Source organism: Rhinolophus hipposideros (assembly GCF_964194185.1).
Source record: "Rhinolophus hipposideros genome assembly, chromosome: 20".
NCBI classification, from domain to species: domain Eukaryota; kingdom Metazoa; phylum Chordata; class Mammalia; order Chiroptera; family Rhinolophidae; genus Rhinolophus; species Rhinolophus hipposideros.
In genome coordinates this window covers 49,882,687-49,910,523 of record NC_138066.1, presented here as the reverse complement: position 1 = coordinate 49,910,523, position 27,837 = coordinate 49,882,687, and the positions used below count along the sequence as shown (strand labels likewise).

Genomic DNA, 27,837 nt, shown 5'->3' with positions numbered 1-27,837 from the left:
TGATACACCCATCATTTCCCTCTAAGATCAAACACACATTTGAAGTTTAAATTACGAATTTCATCTTAGAAAACCTGAAATTCCATGGTCCTGATGACATACTTTTTCCCAGAGGTAATGTTTAGTCAGGAGAAGACGTAAGTTCAACCTGTGGTGCTATAAGGTCTATGGAAAGCACATCCATAGAAGAGAATCATGGTAGCTGCCAAAGTAACCCACGAAAAGAGGTTGGTTTCTTTCCTAGGACCTTCTCGTTCAAGTGGGATTATGATGACTATTGTGGAGGGGACAATGACAGCTTGAAAGAACAAACGGTGCATGTTGCTCATATTCCATGCACCAAAAACGTTTCCGATTCCAAATATTTTACGTATTCTTTTTTTTTCTTTACCAGGAACACAGTTTCTACCATCTCCCTCTCCCAACACCCAATCTCACAGTTACCACACAGTTTTATAAAGCAGCTGTATTTACTTTTGATAAAGGAGCCACCTCAGTACATTATTACTCTACACGACAGAGACGGACAGGGCAAACACTGGTAAGAAATGTGAGGGATTTCACATCCATGTAGCCTAGTTTCTTTTATTCATATATCCACTCACCCCTTTGCTCCAAGAATTTTTTTTTTAATTAAAGTTTATTGGGGGTGACAGTTGTTAGTACAAGAATTCTAAACAAGAACTATTTTTGTTAAAGGATAGGAGAAACTTCAGAATTTCTTCTAAAATCCACATTTTCTCGTGGGAGACAGCTCACAGACTGAGGACATTTGTGCCGACGGATGTGAGGTCTGCCCCACCCCGTGACCACCTGTGCACTTTGTCCTTCAGCCTGCACGCCACCTTTACCACCTGACCTTCAGGTGACCATTAGCAGGCAACAGGGACATAAGTGTAAAGAACCTGGTAAAAATTACCCACAAAATGAAAAGACGTCATGTGTAAAATGTTTTAATTCCAGAGAGGTCACTCACCTGACCTATCCATACTATAAGACTCAAATAGAATCCCAAAATACCACACAGCACTACGGTTTTCGGACCTCTTAAAATGGTTCAGGTTAGTGATGCCCAGCAGCTACCTGACTATTCTGTCAGACGGTGTTCCTACAGAGCTGAATGAAAGGTGGGGTGGGTGGTGGGTGCCCTGCACCCAAACTGCTGACAGTGGTCTCCTCCCAAACAGCGACACTAATTGGTACTAAACAGAGTTCTATCCATGTTAAGATTTTTCACCACAAATTTTCCTAACCCTTTGGGTTCTAGAAACAAGTGCTAATAACACATGGCCCCTCTAAAAACAAAAATCAGTGAGCAAAGGAACAAAGGAGTGAGTAAAAAAGAGCAGCAGGCAAATATGAGCTAAGAACTGAGATGTCACCCACAGTTTAACTTGACACTGCCCCGCACCCTGCACCCCACCCACAAGGACAGAGAACTTGTGCTTGTCACTATGACTGTCGTGTGTCCTGCTAACAAACTGTCCTGATTCACAGGAGAGAAATGACTACATATCAATATGTCGCAATATTCAGCAAAGAGTGCCCTGGCTTATAAGTATCTGAACCATTGCTACAAGGACCAACCGAGCAGGGAGACAAAGAATTACGTGTAGCAGAAAAATAATCATCTAAATCTCCTTTTAAAATGGCATTGTTTTTATATTTGGCTAAAGCAAGACTACCGTTCAGATCTTGCTTTAAACATCGCACACAGCAGGAGGCCAGTTCTGGGTTCAAGTTCAGGTTAACGGCAAACATACTATTCCCTCTGTCCTTTGCTGAATCAACTGTGCAGCTGTGGTCTCGACTGAGCAAGGCCTTCTAGAATATATTGCATCTTGAAGTACTTGTAATGTATTCCTCCTTCAAGAATTTCCAGGCAAGACCACCTGGAAACTTGTTAACACAATTTAAAAGATTGACGTAGAGTTACTGAGCCTTCAGATAAAAAACAGTACCATCGAGAATGCTTGATTAAACTGCATCTCCTGCATTTTAATTCAGATTAGAGAACTAAGGCCCACATTTGTTCAACCGCGTGAGGCTTCTGAAAGATCTCAAGACTGACATCTCAGACAACAGCCCGGGGGGCTCCAAGCTTTCTTTGTGTACTGCCTTGAAGATAATCACCGAGGACTTCCTGCCTGGCTTCCAGGGAGCGTCTGTCCTGGAGCCCTGTCACACTGTGCTCTCTGTCCCAGGTTTCCAAACGTCAGCACCTCTGTAACTGTCAGGATGTCCCAAGGCCAAAAAGAAACACCACTTATTAAATTAAGGTCCAAACAACAACTTAAAAAGCACGTGCCCTAAAAACTTAGTAACCATTTGAAAAAATAATACTCAAAGTTGAAGGGAAATTGTTTTTGTTTCATTCTTAAATAACCAGAGCGATCTGTGAGGAAGCCTGCATCTCTTAAGCACTGCCCAGCCTTGGAATCACACCGGACACTGCTACTCTCGTTCCGTTGGCCCAATTTTTAAGTGGTATTTGTTTTTAGCAGAGTAACCATGGCAAACCCGGCCTCACAAAGATATGACATCATCAAAAGAAATGCAGTGCGATCCAGTGGTGAACGGTAGACTACCTCGCCCAGTGTCCAAGACATGCTGAGGGCCACTGTTTCTGCAAATTCAGAATCCTCCAGCATTCTGGTGCCCCTGGGGTACCTCAGAACACAATCTGGGAACTGTGGCTCCAAGTGCTTTGAATTTTATTCATCTATTCACAAATCCCTTTGCCCATAGATGCGTTATTCAAAATCTAAACAAATAGGCTTCAATTGAATCGATTCCCCTCTACTATTAAACTTCCTATGAAATACAGTGTCCAATGTTGTACGAAGTTTCCCATTTCTGCACGAAAGCCTTTGAAAACCTGAGAGATGAGTCAACTTTTTCTGTAAGTAAAGGGCCAGGTAGTCAATATTTTCAGCTTTATGGGCCAGATGGTCTCTGTCACAAATATTCAACTCTGCCTTTCTAGGACAAAAGCAGCCACAGAAAATTAAATGAACAAATGAATACAGCTGTGTTCCAATAAAAGTGTATTTATGGACACTGACATTTGAATTTCATATACTTTCCACACACCATGAAATATTCCTTTGAATTTTCCCAACCATTAAAAAATGTAAAAGCTATGCTTCGCTTATGTACAAAAGCAGGCAGCACGCCAGTTTGACCTAACAGATTAACCGCAACAGGTTCCGATGATTTTCTCACACAAATTCCAGAGTTAAATACCAACCAGTCAAAACTGTGAAGAACAAAAATCCTTAAATGAAACAAAGAATTATAAAGCCAATGGATTGTCACTGAATGTATTTGTATGTAACTAAACTGTTCTCCATTATACAGCAGGGTCCCAACAAATGCACATCTCACTTAAATATGCAAATTTGATTGTGTACATTTAGCCCAAAAAAGAAGTCAGGAGGAGGGAGAAGAGAATGAACTTGAAAGTGAAGCTAACTAACACCCACCATTCCACTCAATGAAGAGACGGGCTCCGTAAGCGGCTGCCACTAGCCACACGTGGCTCCAAATTGAACTGAAGTGAACATCATCAAAATTCAGTTCCTCAGTTTCACTTGCCACATTTCAAGTTCAAGAAGTTGTTCTGCTATTCTTGGCTGACTTCCAATGAATAACTTAATTCTTAACAGACATTTTGACCCGACAACTACACATCTTTGCCCTAATTACTGTCCTTAGAATGTGTGTGGGCTCTGGTGACAGATGCCCTAAATAAGCCTTAGGATAAATTTCTTCTCTCCATGCAACCCAGGGTCATCCATTCTGGCCTACAACGTATACACCAACGTCAGGCTCACAAAGATGAAGGCATTCACTGGGCAGGAGTGTTCCATGAAATGAGTATCTTCCCACACTAAAGCGAGGACACAGCCAGAGAAGCGAGTGTGCCTCTGCTGAACCCAGGTCGCCCCACTGCACATACAGGTACCTCCGCACGGGCCCAGGAGAACACCTGGCGTGGCTCCCAGCCCCACCACCAGCAGAGGTCCTGGGGAAGGTTCCTTAATTCCGCTGAGCCCCAGTTTCTTCATCCTCTGCAATGCACAGGATTGAGGAAGATTAAAATAGAAAATGTAGCGTGGTTAGCAGGCCCTGACCGAGAATGAGTTCAATATTCAAGCACTGTGGCTACTGTTCCATGTTGCACGTGAACTTCTCAGTGAGGTAAAAAGGGAGTGCACGCTAGGTAAAGGTATGGCCACCCAGGAGGCCAGAAACCACCTTGGCTACGCACACAGACAGAAAGGGGCCTTCCTAACGCGGACAGCTTTAAAAACTAAAATGTTTCATCTGACATTTATCTTTTCTATTATACTTTGAAAATGCACCCCAAAAAATCCATGTGTTCACCAGACTAAAAGGATATCTCCAGTGGCCCTAAAAACACAAGATGTAAATCTCATGAGGCTTTGTTGGAAACCAATTATTTTATGTTTATAATTAGCCAATTAAAAAGGGGGGACTAGGTATAAATAATATATAGATCTCCTTCCTTCCCTTCCTTCCATAAGGAAAAGAAAATGAAGTTAAAGATAGAAACGATCTTGTTTCAATTTAGGCATTAAGAGTAAAACGTCCTCTTTGTAATGAGAAATAAGTACAAGAAATATTTAGATTTAGTTATAGAACTCACTAATTAGCTAAACACACTGCACTCAGTTGCTGGAAGCAAACATGGCCCTGAAGACAATCGTGACCCGGGAAGAGAACTCGCATAAAATAAGTGGGGGAGGGTCTCAACGACAAGACGTCCTCTACAAAGGTTGCAGGGTTTTGGTTCCAGGCAGTCTTGATGGCTTAAAGCTAATGCTATTAACACTGTCCACAGAATGAAGAAACACAATACACTTGGAAGGGAAAGAACTCATGTCAGGAAACTAATCGCTCAGCTCCCATCCTGGCCCGAATAAACGTAAACATTAGACTGCAGTTCCCACAGTCCAGGAGAGGCAGCTACTGTTCTCAGGACAAACGCCTTCAGGGTTATCGAGCAATTGTCTACCAAAGGCAGGATGCTGCACCAGCACTCAGGGCCTCCACAGGACTATTTTTAACTCAGGAGTTCCCAGGACTTTCCATCCACTGCCTCTCCCAACCCCAGCACGCAGGGCTCAGGTATTCCACTCAGCCACCCAACAGTCCTTTCCCTCTGCTCCTGGAGCACTGTCCCTTTGGAACCAAGGCACAAGCCAGGGTCCACAGCAGAGCCCACGCTGAGCCTCCGTATCCATCCCCAGGCCTCGGTCCCACCCAGCCATTCTGTGAGCCACCAAAGATGGAGCCCCGGGGGAAGAAGTCTTACTCCCCAGCAGGGAACTGGGTCCCGGACAGATGAGAGGGAGCATGCTAGCGTGAGGCCTGCAAACTGGCCAAGTCAAGGATCTGAGCGCTGCCGGCTGGCCGACACCATCCGGGTTTGTCTGGGGGTGAGCCGGCTGGCAGCATGTGGCTCAAAACAGTGGTACCAGCCAGTGGGCACCACTGTCAGCAGGCGAGGAACCATGACATGACTTGGCAAGGACCGGAACCTCAGTTTCCTTGCTTGTGAAGTAGACTAGGAGAAGAGCCTCCAAAAGGCACACGTCCTGGGGTGTCCGGGCCAGCATGGTGGTTACAGTCCACGGTACTGCACTGTGGAAGTCACAGGCATCTTCAAAGGCATCGTCACAAGAAACAAGTGCGTAACTGTGGGAGGTGATGGGTACTAACTAAATTGACTGTGGTGATCACAAGGTATCAAATTACTATGTTGTACACCTTCGACTAACACCATGTCATATGTTCATTATATCTCAAAAAAACCAGGGGAGAAGACAGGCCTACCCCACGAAGTGTGCGCTATAAATGAGATACTGGCACAGAAGCACCCCATAAATGCTCACCATTATTCTTAGACCTTTGTAAGTTCTTTACGTTTCGCAGACAGTGGGTCCCCAATAATCCCCATCTGCCACCAGGCCTCCTCACTGGACTGCACACTGGTTGAGAGCAGAGCGCACGGAGGCGGGGTGGCTGCCCACCGCATGCCCCAGGCTCCGCCTGGCTGAACCCCCAGCAACCCCCCAGGACCCAGGACCTCTGAAGGCAGACCTGTTAGACCCACCGCCTAGCCCTCTATGGCACCCGCAACTACTTTGCTTCCCGTACGTGAATAACAGTCTCAGATTAAATTGCTTTAAAAGTTTAAATTTTAAAAATTAAAAACGGGATACAATTCATTTGAGGACCATTTACAAAGTATTCTAAGATTTCCTTCATAAAAAGGAAACATGACCATGAGAATCACAAACATAAAAAACTTTCTCCCCGCTTTTCCACTGGAGGGGGACAAAGCAGCCCAACTGTATACATTATGTTAATTTCCACAGCTCTAAATCAGACCCAGCAGTTGCAAACACTGACCTTCCTATTTTCCATTCTCAGCCTCACCTGTCAAAACTCAATTAAAATGACTATAAAGGACTATCTCTACTGATTCATTGTATAGAATGGTTGCCCATTAAAACAGCTGCACCAACAAGCCACTGGAGTGAAGTACAGACAGAGTAACACAAGAATGTTTACCCCTCTCCCCCCAACCTCCGGTTGGGTTTCAAACAAAACCAACTCAAGGACCTGGCTAGTCTGGTTTTTAACGAAAGTATAGCAAAATCTGTAACTCCCAGAAATTGCTTGTAAATCTTGAGTAACAAACAAACCCCTTTTGAAAGAGGAAAGTTTCCTTGTACCTTTAGTGTCGACCGGTTATTCTTATTATAATGTTAAATATATACTTAAATATGTACACGCAATCTAAGGAAAAACACGCACAATTATAAAACCAATCACATACATTTAATGGGAAGGATGGCGATTTGTTGAAGCCAAATTCCTCCTTCAACATATGTAGGGGATGGGCAGGGCTGCTTGCAAACTTGGCAGCCCCGCCACGAGATGCTGTTGGATGGTTCACCACTCCCACCACTTTTCTCCATTTAAAACTTTATTTGTACAGCTCCCTGTCTGCCAAGTAACTCAGCCTATACTTGGCATGAACACATCATTTACATATTAATGCCACCTCGAATTCTTTTTGTATTTGCTTTCAACCATTAAAATAGTACTATTTGGTACCCAAAAAATAAACATAAAAGCAAACCACATACTGTCTGCCAGCGCTTAGCTATAAATATGACAGGTATCCATCCAGCTGATCTCCATGTTTATATACTTTTTGATTATCAAGATAAAAGCATTAACCAATCCCTGTTAGAGAATTAAAGGACATTAGCTAAAATAAAACAGAGGTATGCACACCTCTAAGCACATCTTTATACTTAAGATATCTCATTTCTGTCAATAAGCCTTGAAGGTCAAATGTTTCACCGGCCACAATTTCTTAAAGCCCTAGGCAAACAAAAATGTCTGGAGCCCTAAGAGAGGCTTCTTCTCTCCGTTTTTCATGTGCTTAATTTTGTATGTAAAGCAATCACTTCGATCCGTGATCCAATGGAATCCAAAACATGCCATGATTTTCCAAAACCCTTCCTAATCCAGAAGATTTTTGGTCTAATAACGAGCAAACTTTATGTGACAACAAAATACAACCAAAAGAGCAGTTTTGCATATCCCTCTTCAAATCAAGGTGGATTTGGCAAAGTACTATTTTACTTTCCAGAGGGTAAAAAATAAATCTGTGGCCTTCAGAAAAGCATTTGGTGTTCCAGGGAACTGCAGCTGTCAGCTTTTAAAGATGCCATGTGTTTGTCCACATAAAAGAATGTAATGAGCTATGGAAATAGTATCCGGCTTCATGAACAAGAATAAAAACTCCATCGGCAGTAGGCTGATAGTAGGAGTTGCTTTAATCCGCCAGGAAAGTATCTATCATGTACTATTTATGAAACGCCTATCACACAAGTTATATCTCACGGACCTCGAAGCCTCTGATTCGCTGCTTCCTCTGCCACTTCCCTCCCCTGACGTCACGGGCCACCATTTCACTTCAGTGGATTACCACCAAGCTCCTCATTCTACACCTGATTTTATTTATTCATTTTTTTAATTCTATACCCGCTTTTGGTTGCTATTCATTCTTTGTTAAGAAACTAACAGCAATGCCAATCCAGAAATTTAAATTAAAGATATAATTTGAATAGGTGGAATACAGCGGTTGAATTCCTCAAAGAACTTGTCTTTTGGATCTGGAATCTATCAAATATAAAAGACATCAAAATAAACCTATAGATAGGTTTATTTTCGGTTGACATTACAGTTAAAAACTAGGTATTAAAAATGTACAGTAAACATAATGACCTAAAAATGGAAGCAACCCAAGTGTCCACTGATGGATAAACAAATGTGGTCTACACATAACAATAAAACGGATCATTCAGCCTTAAAAAGGAAAGACATCCTGACATGTGCTACAACATGGATGAACAGTGAGCACATTTTGCTAAGAGAAATAAGCCAGTCATAAAGGACAAATATTGTATGATTCCACTATATATATGGAATAGTCATTGTCATATTCAGAGACAGAAAGTAGAAGGGGGGGGAATCGGTGTTTAATGGGGACAGCGTTTCTGTTTGGGAAGATGGAGATGGATGGTGGGGATGGTACAATGTAAATGTACGTAATGCCACTGAACTGCACCTGTAAAAATGGTTGAAATGGTAAATTTATGTTATGTGTAACAACAGAAAAAATAGATTACAAATCTACACCTGAAAAATGGGAAATGAAGTCATGCAAACAATTAATTACATTAAGAGAAGTTCAAGGACACACATGCTTGTAAATGTAACTGGTATCACTAAATAAACTCAAGAACAGCAGTCTGGAAAAGCACATACAGCAAATAAATAGTCTCCTTTCAGCAGATGTTAAATCTCAAAAGAGAGCATTATGTAACAGTCTCTATTCCTTTCAAAATTTTTTAATTAAAGTTATAACTGAAACTAACTTCCTTTCTTCCAATTCCATTTGCTACAAATTCAAATTAAGGAGAATACACCAGCAGTTCTCAAGCCTGAGCAGGAATCAGACAACTGGAGGGCTTGTGAAACCAGAGCGCTGGGCCCCACCCCCAGGAATTCTGATTCAGTAGAGAATCAGTTTAGAATTGTTAGCCCGTGCATTCTAAACCAACTTAGTTAAGTCCAATGAAGACAATAGGTGTTTGGGGGAAGAGCTTTCTAAATATTAATAGCATGAATCCTGCAATACAACCAACAATCTCTTAAATTAATTTACTTAAAATATGTACCTTGTAGATATTAGTTCTGGACTGGATTTTTAAAACACACACAGGCATTAAGTTAGGAAAAAGAAAAGACAGATTTTATGATTAGGACTACCTAATGTTAAGTAGAATAACATATTCATTAAGAAAAAAAGTCATGTAATAACCAACTTCTCAGGTTTAAGTGTGTAGAGATTGCCAACATAAAAATAGAATACCATTCTATCAGTCAAGAATTTTTAAGTGAAATTTCACTGTAGGAAAATCATAAAAATTGAGTTTTTTTAAATCGTAGGTATTCATCACTACAAGAGAAAAGCCACACAAAACACCGAGGGATGTTTTTCAGTCAACTATAGTAATTATAAGCTTCAGTTCACTGAACGTAAACTCTATTTTACTCACAAAGCATGATTTGTATCACTGCAAGATTCCTTACAATCATAATTTAATTTATAATTAATAGTAGAAACTCCAACCAAAAGGCTATCTTCCAGTGTGACATTTTGTCAAAATTTTCATTACAAAAAGCAGAATACAGGGAACATGCGTACATTCCAAGAGTCACTTATTCTGCAGACAAATGTATTTTTGAGGGCTTACTAAACGCTCAGGATAAAAAGCAAGATGGTTTGATCCCCACCCTCAGGACACTGAGAGGAGGGGAGGTCAGCAAGCCTAGCGACCAGGACAAGGCAGTGACCAGTGAGGTGACAGTGAGCCAGGGCAGAGAAGGAATTCTGAATTCCAACTAGGAGAAGAGTCTGACCAGTTGGACAGGTCAGAAAGGGGGGAAGGTAGCCCAGGTGGGTTGGTATCAAGGCAGGAAGGCCATGAAAAAGAATGGTAAGTTGAGGAAACCGCACGTAAAGCAACATAACTAGGTGTGGAGGACATATGTGTAGGGCCTCGCATGTGGAGATGAGGCAAAAGAGCAAGTCAGGAGGCAGATGGTGAAGGGCTCTGGGGACCAGACGAAAGAATGTGAACTTCATCTTGAAGGTAAGGCGCAGCCACATAAGAATTTTAAACTAGCAAGAGGCGCGTCCCGATTTACAACTTGGAGACTCCGAGGTAGCAGCCCTGAGAAGAGTGGGCAGTGGGACGGGCCTGGGAGGCAGAGTCCAGACGCCACTGCAGAGACAGGCAGTGGTGAGCGGTCATCTGAGACAGCAACCGGCAGAGGTGCAGACTCAGGAACAAGTCAGGAGGTGCCCTTGACAGGTGAGGGTCTGGTCATCACTGAGGCTGAGGGGTCAGGAGGAAAGGCTGCCAGGGACACCAGGTTTCTGGTCTGAGGGTCGGCACATGGTGGGGGCACTGGTCAGAAGCAGCAGCTCAGAGAAAACGGGAGAGCTCTGGGGTGGCAAATTTATTGGGGTTTTCGTTTTGTGTGTGTGTTTTCTGTTGGCGTGTTCTTTGTGCAGGCGGGAGGGGCGGATCTGCTTCAAATGTACTAAATCTCACTTGGAACAGTCAGACGGAGCTGTCCTAGCAGGCAGAAGCGTAGGCTGACCACAGCGCTCTGAGGTCTTAGGTTTAGAAAGTGACAGTTGAGGCTGCAGGTTTCAATGAGGCTGCCAGAAAGACATGTCAGGTAAGACAGACTAGATGTTTCTAAAATGGTAATAACTACTAGGAATTAAAACACCTCATTAGGCCAGAAAACACAGAATAATACAACTGGAGGTCCCAAAATAACAAGACAAGTTATCGTTAGGGGAAGAGTCCATCTGTACCCCAAAAGGCAAGGAGATGGCTTGAGAAAGAAAAGCACAAGCGACCAAAGGAAGGACCAGAGACCAGAGAGGAAGGGAGCCACCCCACAGCCGTCTAATCAAACATGCAAGACAACCCGGACGCTCATCAGTGCCGCGTGCTGATGACTCAAGGCACCCTCTGAACACTGGTGCAAAAACGTGCAGAGCTATGAAATAGACGGCAGACGTCTGAATGGAAACAGGAGTCAGTACCTATGGAGACACAGACAGCAATTATCTCAAGTAGAGCGATAATTACATACACATAAAGACTTTTCTAAAAAGGCTAGTACTCCTAACAGCCAATTGTACCTCCCAAGAGAATTATAACGCAATCCACGCATTCTGTGACAACATGTAAAGTTACTCCACTAGAAATACACAAAACTGTCTGTTTCACTCTTGTACAGGTTAAAAACCAAGAAAGAAGGATCAACTGTAACAGCGGCCAACCAGAACCCTCATTTCAGGGAACTTCTCGGGGGAACTTCCCCAAGCAGCCCGATACCCCTCCCTGCGCCTCCTGGGCTCCGCCATGACTGGCAGACAGCCCGCGACCAGACCCCGGCCACACTTTCGCCAAAGCGCTCGCTGCCTGTGCCACACAGAAGCCTCCTCATCAGGCCTGCCACTGAACTGACTCCTTCTAAGTGCTCTGTGTATGAAATACTAAGACCAGTGAAGTGGGTTCAAAAGTGACTATAAATAGAAAGACTCAGTTTGATTTGGGAAGAAATATTTTGCACCTTATTTGCAACTCAAAATTGTGCAGGATAATCACAGGGATGAAAGGGGAGCAGCTGGTTTTAACCATTGGCTTCTATCTCTATCAGGAAGTGCTTACGCGGAACTGCTAAAAAGTAACTGAACTGATTGATTTGACGTCTGCACCTTCTTCCCACGCCTATTTGCTGTAAGGAACAATTAGATCAGTACAAGGTTAAGGTGATTGAACAGGACAAATGACCCAGTTTCTCTAACAAAGCAATGGAATGAAAGGAAATGAGGGAGTGAGAATGTGAGAGAATAAAGATGACTGCAGAAACATAATAACCAAATGAAATGCAATGGTTGTATTTGAGGCAGGAACCAAACAACTTATAAAAAGACATTGTTTTAGACAAAAGTCTGCACATGGATACTGTATTCCAGGATACCAAGAAATTACCAGAACTTTGGTTAGGTATCATACTGCCATGGTGGTTATATTTAAAAAGGAAGAAGGTCCTTATGGGTTAGAGATGCACACTGAAGCACTTATCAACGAATTAACGAGATGTCTGAAATCTGCTTTACTACCCCAGGAAAAAAGGGGGGAGAATAGATGAAACGGCACTGGCAAAATGTTGACTCTACTAGAGCTGGGTGATGGGTACAAGGGCATTTATTGTACCATTCTCTTTACTTGTGTTTGCTTGAAAATTTCCATAATACAAGGTTTGGCTTTTTGTTCTGCTTTGTTTTTTTTACAAAAACAGGTAAATCAAAAATGCAGGAAGCTGAATCGGACCCTGCTTTATTTCTTCTTGAAATATTTCCTACTGTAATACACGGTCTTCACACTGGCTCGTTAATAATTAAAAATGCATGTTGGGAGTAGTGGGTGTAAGAGAAGGGAAAATGCCTGGTTCCATACAAAATAGCATGCAATGAAAGTACACTATATTTAACTATCCATTTTCCCAACCAAGTAAATCTGACTAATTACACCCCCGCTTTTATTAAATATAATAGGACTCATTGTGGCATTCAAAAACTTTATAAATAAGAAGAGTGCACACACACCCACTCCCCCTGCCAAGTAAAAATTGACCAGGATCTTTAATATATCAGAGAAAACTGATCATTTCCCTCCACTCCTATACTTGAATAAAACAAGGTTTAAAGTCAGCTACCCCAAAATGCAGACTGCGTGTTCATTTGGGCAAAAACAAATTCTCTTGCATTTGAGGCTGACACTCTAACAATATCTTAATTAATGAAAAAGATGAACCTCAATTATGACACCTAACCATGAGAAACTTGGAAACCTGAGTCAGAAATATAAAGGCCTCGGCATGAAACCTAGGATGAGAGGAAGAGGATATGCTTCGAGAAGAAAGATGGAATGAAAATATTTCGTAACCAAAATTATGCTGAAAACCCAATATGCACAGTCAGGTCAGAGGACAAAAACAAAGTTAGAGACAAGGGGTAAGTGGCTCAAAATACCATCAGGCAAAGAAGGGCGCGTGGGAGAATGGGTTGGGCTTCAGGAGGCGGCTAGCTGCCACACGGGTGAGAAAGGACAAAGCAAGAATGGCTTCCAGCAGGACCTTTGCTCCTCTGCCCCAAGCAACGGGAGGAACAATGTGGAAACGTGGGGTGGCTTGTGTTCCAAGACAGCTCCCCAGGAAGCGCTCTACCGCTCAGATTTCACACACTTCACTCTCCAAAAAAAAGGTTCAATTTAATTCAACACCAAGCTCTCCCCAGATTGCATTCAGATATACAAGACTACTCCAGGGTCCCCACATGTCTCCCTAGCTGTTTGAATATATGAAATCTGAATCGATGAAATAAAGCTTAAATACAAAGGCCTATTTAATCTAAAAGAGATACACACGTTCACAGTAGAGGGATTTACCTACATACAAACTGATTCATTTCAACTCACATTTGGAGGCAGGAAAAGGGCTGGATATCGGGAAGGGAGAAGGGGAGGACGTGACATTCCCAGGGCCGGGCTTACCCACCTTCACCTCCGTGGTCTATTTAATTCTATCACATCCTCACAACAGTCTTATACTAGTAACTGGCATAGTTATTAGGTCACAGAACTGGTCTGTGGCAGGGCCCAGATTTGTACTAGTCTCACAGCAAAACTCTTTCTCTTCCTTTGCTCTTCTCGTCTTAGTGGAAGACATGAGATATCTGAGAGGAAAGGGAAAGGGACTAAGAGAAGAGAGAATGAAACAAACAAAAATAAAACGAGAAAATGAAAAGAGCAAAAGCACAATTTGTTTTGGTGGCCACTTAATATGTGTACACGTGGCAAATAGGTTTTTTGATTATTCAACCTGTAAAAGTACATCATTAAACTACTATTATGGTGTTTATCAACAGGGTTTTATATAATGTACCAACATCGTCCAACATTGTCACAAAAGGGCTTTGCTCTTACGGGAGGTACTGGTTAACTGAAGGATCACAGCACGTTACTTGTTTCCATGGGGAAAACAGGTGCGTTATATATCAGATCTGAGATTCCATCAAACCCACCTCCCAAGTCCTCAGACCCAAAGCTCCTGAAAACACTAGACACCAGCTGATCAAACACATTTGAGTGCCTACTGTGTGCTTAGCACCAACACCTGAGGGAACAAGAGAAATAACAAAGTCGCTGCCCTTGAAGAATACACAGAACAGCTCGAGAGCAGCACTCAGGAACCTTCTAGAATAAAATTAACTACTTACAAGTGAAAGTACCCAACACTGAGCACACTAAGGAGTCGGAGGAAAGAGAAGCAGGGCCAGTATCTTAGAGGCATCAGGGAAGTGGGTGGGTCAATAAAATGATTCTAAGGGCCAGATGCCGAAGGGCAAACATTTCAGGCCAGAAAGGAAGCATGAAAAGAAAGGGGAGTGGGGCAGGAAGAGACCCTGTGCGTGGCAAACTAGGACAGCACAGAATAGATTTAAATGTTCCTATTGGGAAGTTTGCATGATACATGAAATCAGGTTACACAGAGAGGGTAGGACACGAAGGGCCCTGAAGAAAAAGCCAAGCAGCTCAGAACTGACAGATAATAAGCGATCACTGAAACAGAGGACTGACAAACAGCAACAGTGCCTGGCAGTGGAATGCAGGATGGCCTAAAAGGGACAGTAAAAGAGCTAAGTAAGAAAGGGACAAGTAAACTCTGGTCTCTCCCTCCAAAGAGAAGGGGGCTTAGGCTGGAACGATGATGGCAAGTGCTGGGAAAGAAAGGGACAGAACTGCGTGACCTGAAGGCGCAATCTAAAGGTTGTGTCTGCTAGGAATACAGATGGTAAAGGGGCTTCTGGGAGAAGAACAGTGCTAAGAGAACAGGGAAACTGGGGGGGAGTGGGTGGGTTAAGAGAGAACCATGTAACCCCAAGTAGAAATGATAAAAAACCCAAGTAGAAATGGGCCTACACGAGCGGCCGGCATCAGGCAAGAGCTGCTGTGAGCGGCCGACCGACTGCCTCAGCCGGGGGAGCGCAAGGCTCATAACACCAACATAGGCCAGGGAGCTGTGTCCTACACAACTCGACTGAGACACAACGGCTTGAACCGGAGGGGGGGGGGAAGCAGGAGGAGGGGGGATAAAAAAGAAAAAGAAATGGGCCTGGACAAGGGTGTGACTTATGGGATGTTCACAGGAGGTCGTGGTGCCTCTTCTATCCCGTGTTCCAACCAGTCAAAATGACAGCTGTCCTCGGGCAAGAAAGGATCAGAGATCAGTCCCCCACCACTTGCGACTGTCACCAGAGACCTGTCTGTTTCGGAAGGCAGACTCTCAGGTTTTCCTCTCACTCAATTCCCAGCCACAGCGCCCTGACCTTCTCTCCCCAGGGGCTCTCCTACACTGCACTTCTATCTGATTCTCTATCTCCTTTATTTTGTCTTTACATCATTTATCAAGGGGCCATTCACATTGGGAGGGGGAAAGCTGTACTTGAAAATGTTTAAGTTTTCCAATTTGTGTTTACCTAGAAATTTCAAAATGAAACGCTCTAAGCCCAGCATCCAGAACCACGCCTCCCACGCTAAGCCCCTCTCTGTGGGACCACATCCCCGGCCCGAATGAGACCACACATCCTTCCGCACAGTCGACTGGAATGTCCTTCACTGATTAAATTCTCCTCCCTACAAGTCAGGCGGGGTGGCCCCAGGGAATGTTTTTGGCCGGGACCAGAAAGACATTTTCAAGGACAAGACTCTCCATAAAACATTCCAGGATGTACGTGTTATTGGAAGGGGCCATCGTGTGATACAAAGAATCAGATCTCGAGGGCTCACTGTGTCTGCTTGAACTTCTCTGAGTCTCAGAGCCCTCGCCCTCAAAAGGACATTGAGCTAGGTGACTTCTCAACTCACCAAAGCTGTAACATTCTTTTCCTGGGCTAACATCTAACAAAAGAATGCCCCTACAAGGCCACAAATGCCCATTGAAAACCCTCCATTTCAATTTTGCTTGTTTACTATTTTTTAATTCAAATGAATTAATGAGAACGTTAACAGGATTTCTTAATGCGAAGTGTAATGACCCCAAAACTCATGATAATTTTTCATGAAATCAATCAAAACGCAATGAACACATTTGATACCCACAGTGCACCTATTTACACTAGGCACTTTCGACCTAAACAATTTTCTGGCAATAGTCTCGGTTAAAACAATCAGGGCATTAAGTGTACTGAGACACCTTTTCTCCAAGTCTTTCTCCTCCTTCACGGGACTCCTGGAAATCAGGACTCAGATACACCTATCAATCCCACAGGCTACCACCGCCTGCCAAACTCTCGTGGAGGGTCACATGCTGCGAAGCTATCTATAATTCTGTTCTCACTTTAACTGTTTATCTCTTTCCTCACTCTGAAAGAACTAAGAAAAGCACTTTCAAAGTAACTCTGTTATACTGTTTTTCCTCACGAAAAAAATAAAAGTAAATTAAATACAGAGAATTTTATGTCATACAATTAATAATTAGTCAGAAAAGTGGCAAATGACACCACACAAAAATCACTAAAGACTTAACAAACATTCTAGTTTCTTTCTAATTCCAGAAGGGAAAAAGGCTGAACATACTTCATTTTCAGATTAAATATTTTCTAACAACTCAAAAAAATACTACTACTGCCTTGAAACAAAAGTAATTTAAAAATGAGTTAATTTTAAAAGCATGGGGGTGGTTGAAGTTGAATTTCAAATTCTTCTGTAAATCCATGCATAAAATTGGCAGGGCAAACTTTACCACTTTGAAAATAGTAAAGAAAAATAAGGAAGTTGAACTGTAGACAACCAAAATACCTCTTTATAAAATCTAGTGTTTGCAGAAGAGACCATCCTTTGCCTCCAATTATCAGGCTTGCACCAAGCTTTTAAAATTGTAGTTAACATTTTGGAAAACATAATGTGATGGTCATGGTACCTTCCCCCGGGGCCCCCATGCTCCCCCCACCCCACCCCCACACTCGCTTGCTGCCTTTCTGCCTCCACTACCAGGCAAATAATTCACAAGCTGGCCAGGGAAAAGACGACCAGATCAGGTCTCTCTAGAATCTGAACCACGAAATGTGACAAGAATTGGTCACTTAAAAACTGCAAGAATGTAAGCAACAAGAAATGCCACAAAGTGGAAACGCGGCCAGAGGGGTTCTGACCAGAGAAAAGAGTACGTGAGCTGATGTCACAGGAGAGAGAAAACCAGGAGTGAGCAAAGCAGCTGCCTGCTGGTGGGGGAGAGAGGCTCCAGCCTGTGGAGGGAGACGGAGGCCCACGGGGTGCAGGCCCCCAGCACTGCCAGGAACACCCCCCTCCCATGCAGGTTCTGGGAGCTCAGCCCATGCCGGCTGCATTCCTGCATTTCTGCACCATTCCTATCACACCGCCTGTGTTCCTTCTCAAGCTCGCGGGAGTGGATCCTGGCTTTGCATGCCCCGAAGCCAACCCAGCACACACAAGCCGCAAACAGGAAACCAGCCTTTCGATAAGCCATTCACGTAGAGCACTGAGCAGTCCTAGTATTTAAGGGAAACACAGAACTAAAAAACAAAGACAAAAACACCTCCCACCTGACAGAGAACGGGCATAAGGGACCGTTCTGAGGGGGTGGATGGAAAGGTTCTGCATGTTGATAGGAGGTATGGGTCACTCTTTTGTCAAAACTGATCAAACTGTGACCATGTGACCATTTTACTGTGTGTAAATTATACCTCAATTTAAAAAACAAACTCCCTCAATCTAAATTGTTCCCTTGAGAGGACTAGAGTATTTGTTTTGTTTTTCAAAACCAGACTGATCACAAACAAGGCAGAGCAGAAGCCAGATGGAAACACACCTGAGTTTCAATTCATATGTAGAACAGAAACAGGTAACATTCATCCACAGCGTTCAAAGCCAACAGGAGCGGCTAACTTTGAGAAGGGGGCGGGAGAAGGGACCGAAAGGGGCGTAGTGGGACTTCTTCCTGGGCTGGTTTGTTCCAGTCTCAATCATGGTTCAGTTTGACATTTTCAATACGGTGTATTCACACAAGCCATTTCCTGTATGTGTGTTATACCTTAACAGCAACACTCAAGGGAAGGGAGGAGAAAGAATGCCCTATAGTAATGTAAAAGTGACCGGAAATGGGTTTGTTTCGTCTTGCATCTCGTGAAATGCTTATTTTCAGCCAAACCCTTCAGGTCAATAATGACGATGACTTTAATTAAGAATTTATTTACCTCTTTTGTGGAATTCTAATATGACTCATGAATTTGACATTGGGGGGAAACTCATTCAACAGTCATCAGAATAATGTACATTAAGCTCCATCCTCCACGTAGTGCTCAGTTCTACGTGAAGTGAGCTCCCCCGCAATCAGAGCACTCTTCCAAATGAGCGGCCGAGGAAAGAAACCCCTCTCCACATCCTTTTTCTACTTTAACAAACAGCAAAATGCGGAGGAAGAAGTATTTAGTCAGAAACCCACTTCTGTGTTTTCAGAGGGAGAATTAACTCAAATACATTCATTACCCTGAGGTGCATTTTTTAAAAATAAAGTGCAGATTTTGATTTTCAGAGACTTAAGAGTTTAAAAATATTTTGCAAAATCTAGATACGATTCATAAGCATAAAAAACGAGCATAAGTACAAATGAAGCAATGGAGACAATAAAATAAACATCAGTTTACAGATCATCAAATCCGAATACTTAAAAAACATAAGAAGCCAAAGAGTAAACTGAAATGTTAAGTAAGTACTTACAGCCATAATTAATTCAAAGGGGTGTTTATACACCCTCACTGGTGACTGGTATTTCTGCACCATGATTGTAATATAATAGCAATCCTCTCACACCTGCAAAATACAAACATGTGATAAATAGCCCTGATGTGGAAAAAATTACATCTGATTTACACATCATACTATACTCCAAGGGTGGAAAGGAAGCAATAGGTCATAATCCTATGCACACAAAAATCAAACAATGACACTGAACTGGGCAAAGGATAGTACTACGACAGTGAAAGAAGGTGAAGAAAGGGCTGGCCGGAGTTAGAGTCCTTTCCAGCCATGAAATGTTATGATTTGATTATTCTGATAACCGATACAATTAGTTCTTGAATCATTTTCTCCTCAACAACTTCTCTTAGAAGCCAAATTAAAATGGTGCCACTTTAAGATATTTATTTTGGGGGCACACAAAAATTAAAAAGTGGAAAAAAATACTATTGTATCTCAAATTATGGAATACTCCTCAAAAGCCAGCTTCCAAGGAAACTTGTCAATGCCCACTTTCTAACTGTGTAGACCACGATTTCAGAGGCCTGTCTTCATACAGCAGAGAGACCTAGAACTCTGGCCAGAGGCTACACTGCCGTTTCCAGTCCCAAACAGCTGTAATATCCCTAAGTAATCAGTTAAATGCTGGTGCCTACTTCACCTGTCAAGGAATTCACACTCCCGTCCCAGCCTATGTGGCTTTTCTGAAAACACTTTTATTTGGAGTCCCCTGGAGGACTTCCCTATTTAAAAATGAGGAAGAAAAATAAATCCAAAGAGCCTACCTGTCCTGCAGAGGACAATCATTAAGAATGTTATTTTATGCTGAGTATGGTGAGAGGCCACTCAAAAGTACAAAATGGAATATCCTCTAGGAGCCCAAAGTCTAGCTGTAAAAAAAGAAAAAAAAATTACGAAAATAGATTTTATTTCAGAAGATTCCTATCCATAGGATAACATTTAAACAGGTCTGGACTGTCTCTGGCATGTTTGCTCAGCATCCCTCTCTGAAGGAACAGGATATGGTAGAAAACAGCACCATGTGAGTCTGAAAAAAGGTAAATAACGCTGGGTGACCTCACCCAAGTCACTTAACGTCGCTGGGACTCAGTTTCACCTGTACAGTGAGGTTTGGGGTGAGCTAATCTTGAAAGACTTCCAGCTCTAGAATGGTAAGAGCCAAACTCCTGAGCTCTCCGCCACTCGCAAGTGGAAGCCTCATTAATCTTGATTCTGGGGCTGGCAGGTCCCGGTGCCGCTGCGACCACGTTCTATTTAGTTTTGCAAACCTGACAAGGCTGGTGCACAGTAGGAAGTCAACAGTCTTTTTAAAAAATTTAATCGGGAAAATTATTTCAGGGTATCTCCCCGATAAGGGGGAGGGTGATGATGGAGTATAAAAAGCGGGGGGGGGGTGTAAAGAGCAGAACACTCGTTTAAGGCTCTGTAACATCCACTCGGGATGGCACAGCCCGGCAGAACCCAAACTGACTGCGCTCAAGAACCTGCTAATTCACGAGCGTCTGAACTCCTGCCAGTTCCCAGCTTCGGATGCTCTGGTCCAGAGCAATGTCCTACGTGGGAATCCGGAGTTACAGCGGCCAAGTGCCATCCTGGCCCAGGACAGCCTCTATTGCATGACAATCGGTCCTTAAAAATTAGCCAACGGCCAAAGCCAGTGCATCCATCCCGAGCAGGGTCGAGGAGCGGCCGGGCCCGCGGATCGGTCCGGAGGTCCAGCGCGGGGCTCCAGCGGGCGCCCGGCCCCGGCCGACCCGGGAGGTGCGCAGGGATGGGCTGGACCCCGAACTCGGCTGCCCGCAAGAAGGGGTCCGGGAGCGGGGAGACTGGCGGGGTGGGGGCGGGGAGGGGGCGACCCGTGCGGCGGGGGCGGCGGGCCCGGGACCGGCAAAGGGCCGACCTGGGGCTCCAGGCCGAGGGACCGAGGGGAACCGGGGGGCCGGGCAAGGCCGGCCGGGCGCCGAGGCGGCCGCGAGAGCCCGCGCCGCCAGGAGGAGCCGGGCCGGGGGCGCGCTCGGAGCCCGCCGCGGCGACGCGCGCCTACCTCTGTCAGAAGGACTCGGCCTGGGACGCGGGCCGGCGGGGGTCGCTCATGCCGGCGGCTCCGCGGTGCCGTCGCCGTCCCACTGCCGGCGGCCGCAGCTCCGCCACCGGTTCCGGGGAGTGGGCCGGGGGGGCGGGGGCGGGAGGGGCACGGCGAGGCTCCAGTGGTTGTTACGGGTGACGGGGAGGGCGGGGCCAGGCAGCCGGAAGCGGCACGCGTGCGCGAACGCGGCCGAGGGGGCGGGCGCGGGCGCGACGGCGGTTGCTAGGGAGGGGGAAGGGCGAGCAGGGGGCCCGGCCGAGCTGCGCAGGCGCCGACTCCGGATGACGGGCGTAGGAGGAGCTCAGAGCGGGGGTCGGCTCCGAGTGTGGCGGGTCCCGCTGCAGGCCGCGGGGCGGGGCCACGGTGAGGGGCGGGGCGACTCCCCAGTGGGCGCGCGCGCGGAAGTCCGCGAGGGCTCAGGGTGGCCGGGGCCCCCCTGCTGGGCCGCTGGCCCTGGGGCCCTGCCCCCAGTGTGATGCGCGCTGGAGGTCGCCCTGTGCTTCCTCATTGCTTGTTCACTACTCAGAAGTAGCAGGCTTCTCTGCACTGGCCCGACCACATTCTGGCCGAGGAATGCCGATGAGGCAAACGCCGGGGCTGGGGAGGAGCTGGGTGGGACCCAGCAGCGTCCTGTCAACAAGTCCAGCCTGGGGGGTGAAACCGAGACGGAAGTTAGGGTCCGGACGGGAGGGCTGCATTTCTGCGAGAGAGCCGCGCTGCCAGCTCCGGCTGCAAACACAAGTAGGACACACGCAGACATTTGGGGTCCTTAAGAGGAGCTAATGACTAGAGAGGGACACCACGCGCTTCCACCCACACAACAAAGCTGGTTTTATAAGCAACGTACAATTTCTCCGTCAATGTCACTGTTGTGCCGTTCCCATTAGTCACCTGGGTGGCTGTACATCTGATGCTGCCACTGCGCAGAGTATTTTTGGAGCTGTTTTGGAATTTCCTTCAGGGCCAGTTTACCAGTCTCACAAGAAAACCATTCATTACTTGATCACACCTTTTCAACGCAAACCCTCATTTTCCAACTTGATCACCCACACTGCTCACTGGACACAGCTCAGACTGGCTTTTTGCCTGTCTGTAATATCCCAACCACTTTCAAAAGATGCTTTGAGAAAGGCACAACCCACGAATGATGAGCCTACTGATAGGAGCAAACAGTAGCACCTATGAAATGGTCTTGCCAAAAATTGACCTGATCTGATAAGCCTCTAGGCATAACTCCCAATGTACAAGAAATAGAGAGCAAAGGACCGTGCCAAATGATACCATGGAGAAACAGCCCGCCAAGTATGGACCGTGGGAAACTACGTGACAAACATATTCCTTATCAAACAAATTCCAGAGGAAAAAAGAGGGTCAGGAACCACCTATAGATTAAGAGATTGAGAAATTCATTGAGCCATACACTTACGATTTGTATGCTTTCTTCTATGTATACTTCAATTAAAAATTTAAAAAGAGACCTGAGATAATCAACTTGCTGCAATATAAAAAGTATTTCCATCTTGATTTTAACAAATAAAATAGCAAAAAATGTGATTCATCAAACAGCGAAATTTAAACACTGAACACATCATGATATTAAGAAATTCTTTTTTTAGGTGGGATAATGGTACTTTGGCTAATCTTTTCAAAGAAGCTTTATCTGACGTCAGGATGCGGTATCAACAGCCCAGTTATACCTGGTCACTGACACTATGGCCTGTCACCTCTTCCCCATCAGGATTAACCTGAGCTGGGGACACTATTACTGGTCCCTCGGGCCACATCTTCTCCACTGCTCTTAGTACAATATTAGGAGTCATCTCAAGGAAAGTGTGGGAAGTTGGTGACACCAAGAGGATTGGGGGTATGGATTAAGGGGAGGGTCAAAGCAGGAAAGACATTAGGAGGCAAGTGAGTCTTAACTAAAATTTCAACCTGCAGAACCCAACCTCTTCCCCACAACAGCAAAAGAAGCAGGAGGTAAGTCTGAATGATCTCTTTGAAGGTTACTAAGCGTCAAGGCCAGTTATGTATCTAGGCTGTGGCACACACTTCTTCCTCTCTGGTGGCCCCATCCACCCTGGCATTTGTATTTCACAGTTTGTTCAGTCAGGGACGACTTTCTCATTTGGTGATAAAGGATAAAAGACAGCCTTGCAGGACATGACAGATTCTCCTGACATGGGCCACCTGGCAAAGTCTCCAGCATGGAAAAGTACGGAAGATGTAGGTTACCCAGAGGCACAATTTCCTAATTGAGCTCTGGCAGTCATCCTGTGGCCTTGAGCTCCTACCATTGCATCATTCCCAACCTGGGAAAACTTCAGGCTAAGAAGCCAAGTCTGCAAAAGTTACCATCCAGCCTTAGATGTTTCTAAAATATTTCATTTCTATCAGGAGAGGCAAAGCTCCCCATATCTTAATTAGTTTCTCTGTCTACAAGTTTTCCCTCTTCCGGGGCACTGTTCACGCTGCTGGCAGAATTCTTTCTAACACACAAACACAAACTGACTCCTTCACTCCAAAACTACATTGATGACAGAAATAAAGGTAAGCTTCAAAGCCTGCCACCTGAGGTCTTCTACAAATCTTGTTCCCAGCTTTCCTTTGTCCAGTATGATTTTATTTTCATGTCCACTTTATCTGTTCACTTATTCAGCTCAGCAAGCTCAGCAAACATTTATTAACTCAGCAAACATTTATTCAGTCCCTGAATTTATTCAGACACCATAGTAAATAAACAGCATGGGAAGACGCACTACATAGAAGCAGATTTTCCTTCGGGTGCTCAGCCGACTGCACAGGGCAGGGAACAGTGGAAACGCAGTCTGCCGCGTTCTGTGGCGCACCCCTCTCCCCCAAAGCTTTTCCTTCACCTCCTTTTTCTATATGCCTGTGCACCTGGTACCTCCATCATAAGATCTACTTCCTTAAATGAGACTCTAAAAGAATCGGGCCTATCTCTCCTCGAATTAAGAGTTGCTTGGGTCCTGGGACCATATCTACTCATTTTCTTCTACCTGTCATAGCACTTGGCACTTTGCAGAATCCTATTAAATACTGAACATTGCTTGTTTGCGTTGAAGTGATGAGCCTTACTTAGAGTAGGCCTTTATGCTGAGTGATGGAACACGTCTCTCCATCCCATAGACTGAGCTAAAGCATCCTTGGGGGTGATGCTCTCACCCCGTTCTGTCCCCCGTGTCACCAAGCTGGGACATGGAGTCCAGGGAAGCAGCCCAGATTCAGAGGAGATGTGCTGCAGTGTGCCCTGGGAAGCGCAGCACTCGTCTGAGGAGATCTAGGACGACCAAGGATGACCTGAGGCCTTTCAGCCTCCAGCTCAGAAATAAAAATAGCCAACCCAATCACACTTCTTTTTGGTTTGTTTCACAAAATAGAGTTCTCGCTTCTCCTACAATGAGCAGCTGCATGGCGGTTTCCTGGGCCAGATCCGGACTTGGGTTAGCAAGTCAGCAATTCGTTCCCAGGCTGCTCCACTGCCGGTCACACAAGCTGGAGGTGGGGTTGACCTGCAGAAGGAGAAGTGCTAACAAGGGACAGACTGAAGGGCACACAAGAGGGGGCTGGGTGAGGAATAAGAAGCAGAGAGCACTAAATCCAATTGGTTAAGCAATTCCCCCAACGGTAAACATGGAAGAGAAAGTCCTCCTTCGCCTTCAGTTCTGTGGACAGAGCCTGGACCACACGGTGAGGAGACAGATGGGTCATTAGAGCCCAGGTCCCCCACTTTCTCCTCGTTATGCGTGAAAGGGAGGGCCGCCTCTGACCCTGAATCTGTCACCCCAAATGCTTCCGCCCATGGGGGGCGTGTTTCAGTTCAGTTCCCTATTTGCGCGGTATATCCCACAGCCAGTCATCCTACAGCTCTGCCTCCAGAATGTTTTGTGACCACCTTCTGAGACTCAGAAATCTGCTCATTTCACACCTGGCTGAAAATTCCATCTGTCACCCCTTCCCACCTTGGCAGGGCCTGTATGCCTTGTTGAGCCGTCTAAGTATCCTGAAGCAGCTTTTAGGATTTTTGTCTTCCAAAGGAAAAAAAAAAAGATTTTGTTTTAAATTGGATATTGCTGAGATCTGGTGACAGGGCCGTTGAACTTAGACAGGAAAGTGTTTGGGAAAACACTTTGTGAATGGTTAGGCTCTGTGTAAATGCTTCCCACAGCCCAGCATCCTACACCCGGAATGTTCCGTAAGCATAGGTCATTATTATCATACCTCCCCTCTGGCTGGTTACTGGCATCATCCTCTATTTATTTAGATAAGTTCTTCCCCGTCTTACATTTCCTCTAAACAGAAAAAGATTATCAAGAGTGTTGATCAAAAGACCAGTCCTCATTTGAATGGTTGTCAGCACAGCCCCACTGAAAAAATGTGGGGGTCTTTCTTGGTAAACCACCTTCTATAACTACAAGCTCCATAGGCTTTGAAGGGGGTCAGGGGAGGCACACAGAGATGGTCACCTTGCTTAGCTGGGCACAAAGTCTCAGCCACCCTCTAAGTTCAGAAAGCTCACTCGATGAGAATGCTCAAGTGTGAGAGCATAACTGATCCTACAAGGGATGGAGCCTGCCAGCCCTGCCGCCCAGGGTGGCCGCGGTCAGGTACTGGGCCTGTGCCAAGATATGACCCACAGCTGCCTCCGGGACATTAGCGGGCGTTCTACGGCTCCCCAGAATTTGCAACCCCTCTGATGCAAAACTGAGAGCCTGCACGACCTTCCTCCGTCCCCCCAGGGACACAAGGCACACCTTTGAACTTGACACATAGGCTCAGGAAGGACCGATGCTGGCACTGGCATTTGGGTTTCCTAGGGCTGCCATACACTGGAGAGTTTAAGACAAGAGAAAGTTATTCTCTCACAATTCTGGAGGCCAGAGGTCTGGAGGTGAAATCAAGGTGGAAACAGAGCCACGCTCCCTTCTGAGGCTCTAGGAAAGGATCCTACCTGCCTCTTCCAGCTTCTGCAGCTTCCAGGCGTCCCCCATCTCAGGACTGCAGCACCCTCGTCTCTGCACCTGCTTTCTCTGCGTGTCTCTGAATGTCAAACCCCTCTCTCTTTTTTCTATAAGGACACCAGTTATTGGATTCAGGGGCCCACCTAAATCCACCATGATCTCAACTTAATTACATCTGCAAAGGGCATATTCACAGCTACTGGGGGTCAGGACCTGGACACATGTTTTAGGGGCCACCATTCCACCCTTGACAGCTGATTAGAAAACAAGCTCTCATTGGAGGGAAGGGGGCACAGTCCTGCTCGCTCGTTTTCACTGGCATCCACTGTTCCATGGAGTAGAGAAGAAGGTGCCTACGACCCCAGGGTGGGCCCCCTGGTCCCTGAGGGGGCGCGCTCTTGCCTGCCACCCCCCCCACACACAGACACAACCACTGTGGCCTCTAAGGAAACTGAGGCCAAAGGAAGCACAAGGCAGGCCTGCTGTCTACTTTGTAGGCCCCAGGCTCTGAGGACAAGGACGTTGCTATCATTGGTGGCCAAGAGCGGCCTCTGTGTTGGGCTAGCCTTGCTCAAAGGTTCGTCATGTGCACCTGGAAAAGAGCTCCACTCAGGGACCTGCTCAGGCACAGAGGGCTTCTCTGGGGATCAGCCCTGGCAGCTCAGGGGAGACTTCCAGGAACCCCCGTGATGCTGGCCACCCAGAAAAACCCAGAGGCACAAAGAGTCCTGGTTATTTAATCACTACAGAGAATTCAGGACTTGCAGCCAGTTGACAGTGCCTCTGTCCCCACATGACACCTCAATGTGGTACCCTACTTAATTTGGTTACAGTTAAAAACAGCTCCCTCTGTTACACACCAACTGTACCAGGCCTGACACTAGGCACTTGACATGCGTCACCACTGATCCCCCTTGGAGCCCATTTTACAGATGGGAACACCAAGGTACACACAGGGTAAGTAACTTCCAGGGCAGAGAACCTGAACCTAATGCTGTTTGACTCGTGTTCACGCGGGTGTTTCTATTGCATTAACTTCTCTCTGCTTAACTCACAATTTTTCTGCTTGCTTGTTCTTTTTTCTAGTTCATCAGTTTCAAGACTTTTATGTCCAGGTGTCATGGTGACAAGCCCATCAGCCATAAGCACATAAAGCGTGCAGAGGCCCAGGTGATATCCAACTAGCCATGTGGGAACTGCTGATCAATGTAGGTGCTGTGCATTCTCGGACATTCTGCTGAGCAGACAAACCAAGAACATATCTTACTTTAAAATATTTCCATATGGCCCCTGTGAAGAGGTTGAATTGGCTTGACTCATAAATTCTTTAAATAGCAAGTGGCAATAACCTGTATGACTTTTTAATGGTCCATTTATTCTTCCACCCATTTATTGTTCTGAGATTTAGAATAATGGAGCTCCTGAGTGCCAAGCACATGACATAATGGAGAAGGAGAAAAAGGCTGCAACTTCGAAAGCTAGGGATTCAGTTCAAGTTCTAGAATGCTGAGTTAAAGATACGCTTAACTTGGTGCAAATAGTAAAGTGGCTGTTTTTTTCTTTCTTTTTCTCTTCTTTTTCTTTAAATCCACTTATGCTTATGTCCTAGCAGCAGAGACTGCCAAGTCAATTGGATCTCATTATGAAGTAAAGCTTATTCTCTGATGCAAGATACTGAACCCACTGTCTTCATTTCTGCGTCCCTTGCTTCAAACAGTTAAGCGACTGT

The 27,837-nt window shown here is 45.3% G+C and overlaps 1 protein-coding gene across 4 annotated transcripts in view; it reads right to left on the bottom strand.

Moving 5' to 3' along the window:
• SEC14L1 (SEC14 like lipid binding 1) overlaps positions 1 to 21,284 on the bottom strand; it is a 58,494-nt gene extending 37,210 nt beyond the window's left edge. For all 4 annotated transcript variants that reach the window (XM_081029918.1, XM_081029917.1, XM_081029919.1 and 1 more), the window contains exons 1-3: positions 21,085 to 21,284; positions 19,805 to 19,909; positions 19,002 to 19,094 (exon numbers count right to left, since the gene is read on the bottom strand). In XM_081029918.1, the coding sequence (XP_080886044.1) occupies positions 19,002 to 19,064 (63 nt within the window). In that variant the 5' untranslated portion in view covers positions 19,065 to 19,094; positions 19,805 to 19,909; positions 21,085 to 21,284. The remainder of the gene's footprint in view (positions 1 to 19,001; positions 19,095 to 19,804; positions 19,910 to 21,084) is intronic.
• Positions 21,285 to 27,837: the final 6,553 nt, after the last annotated feature.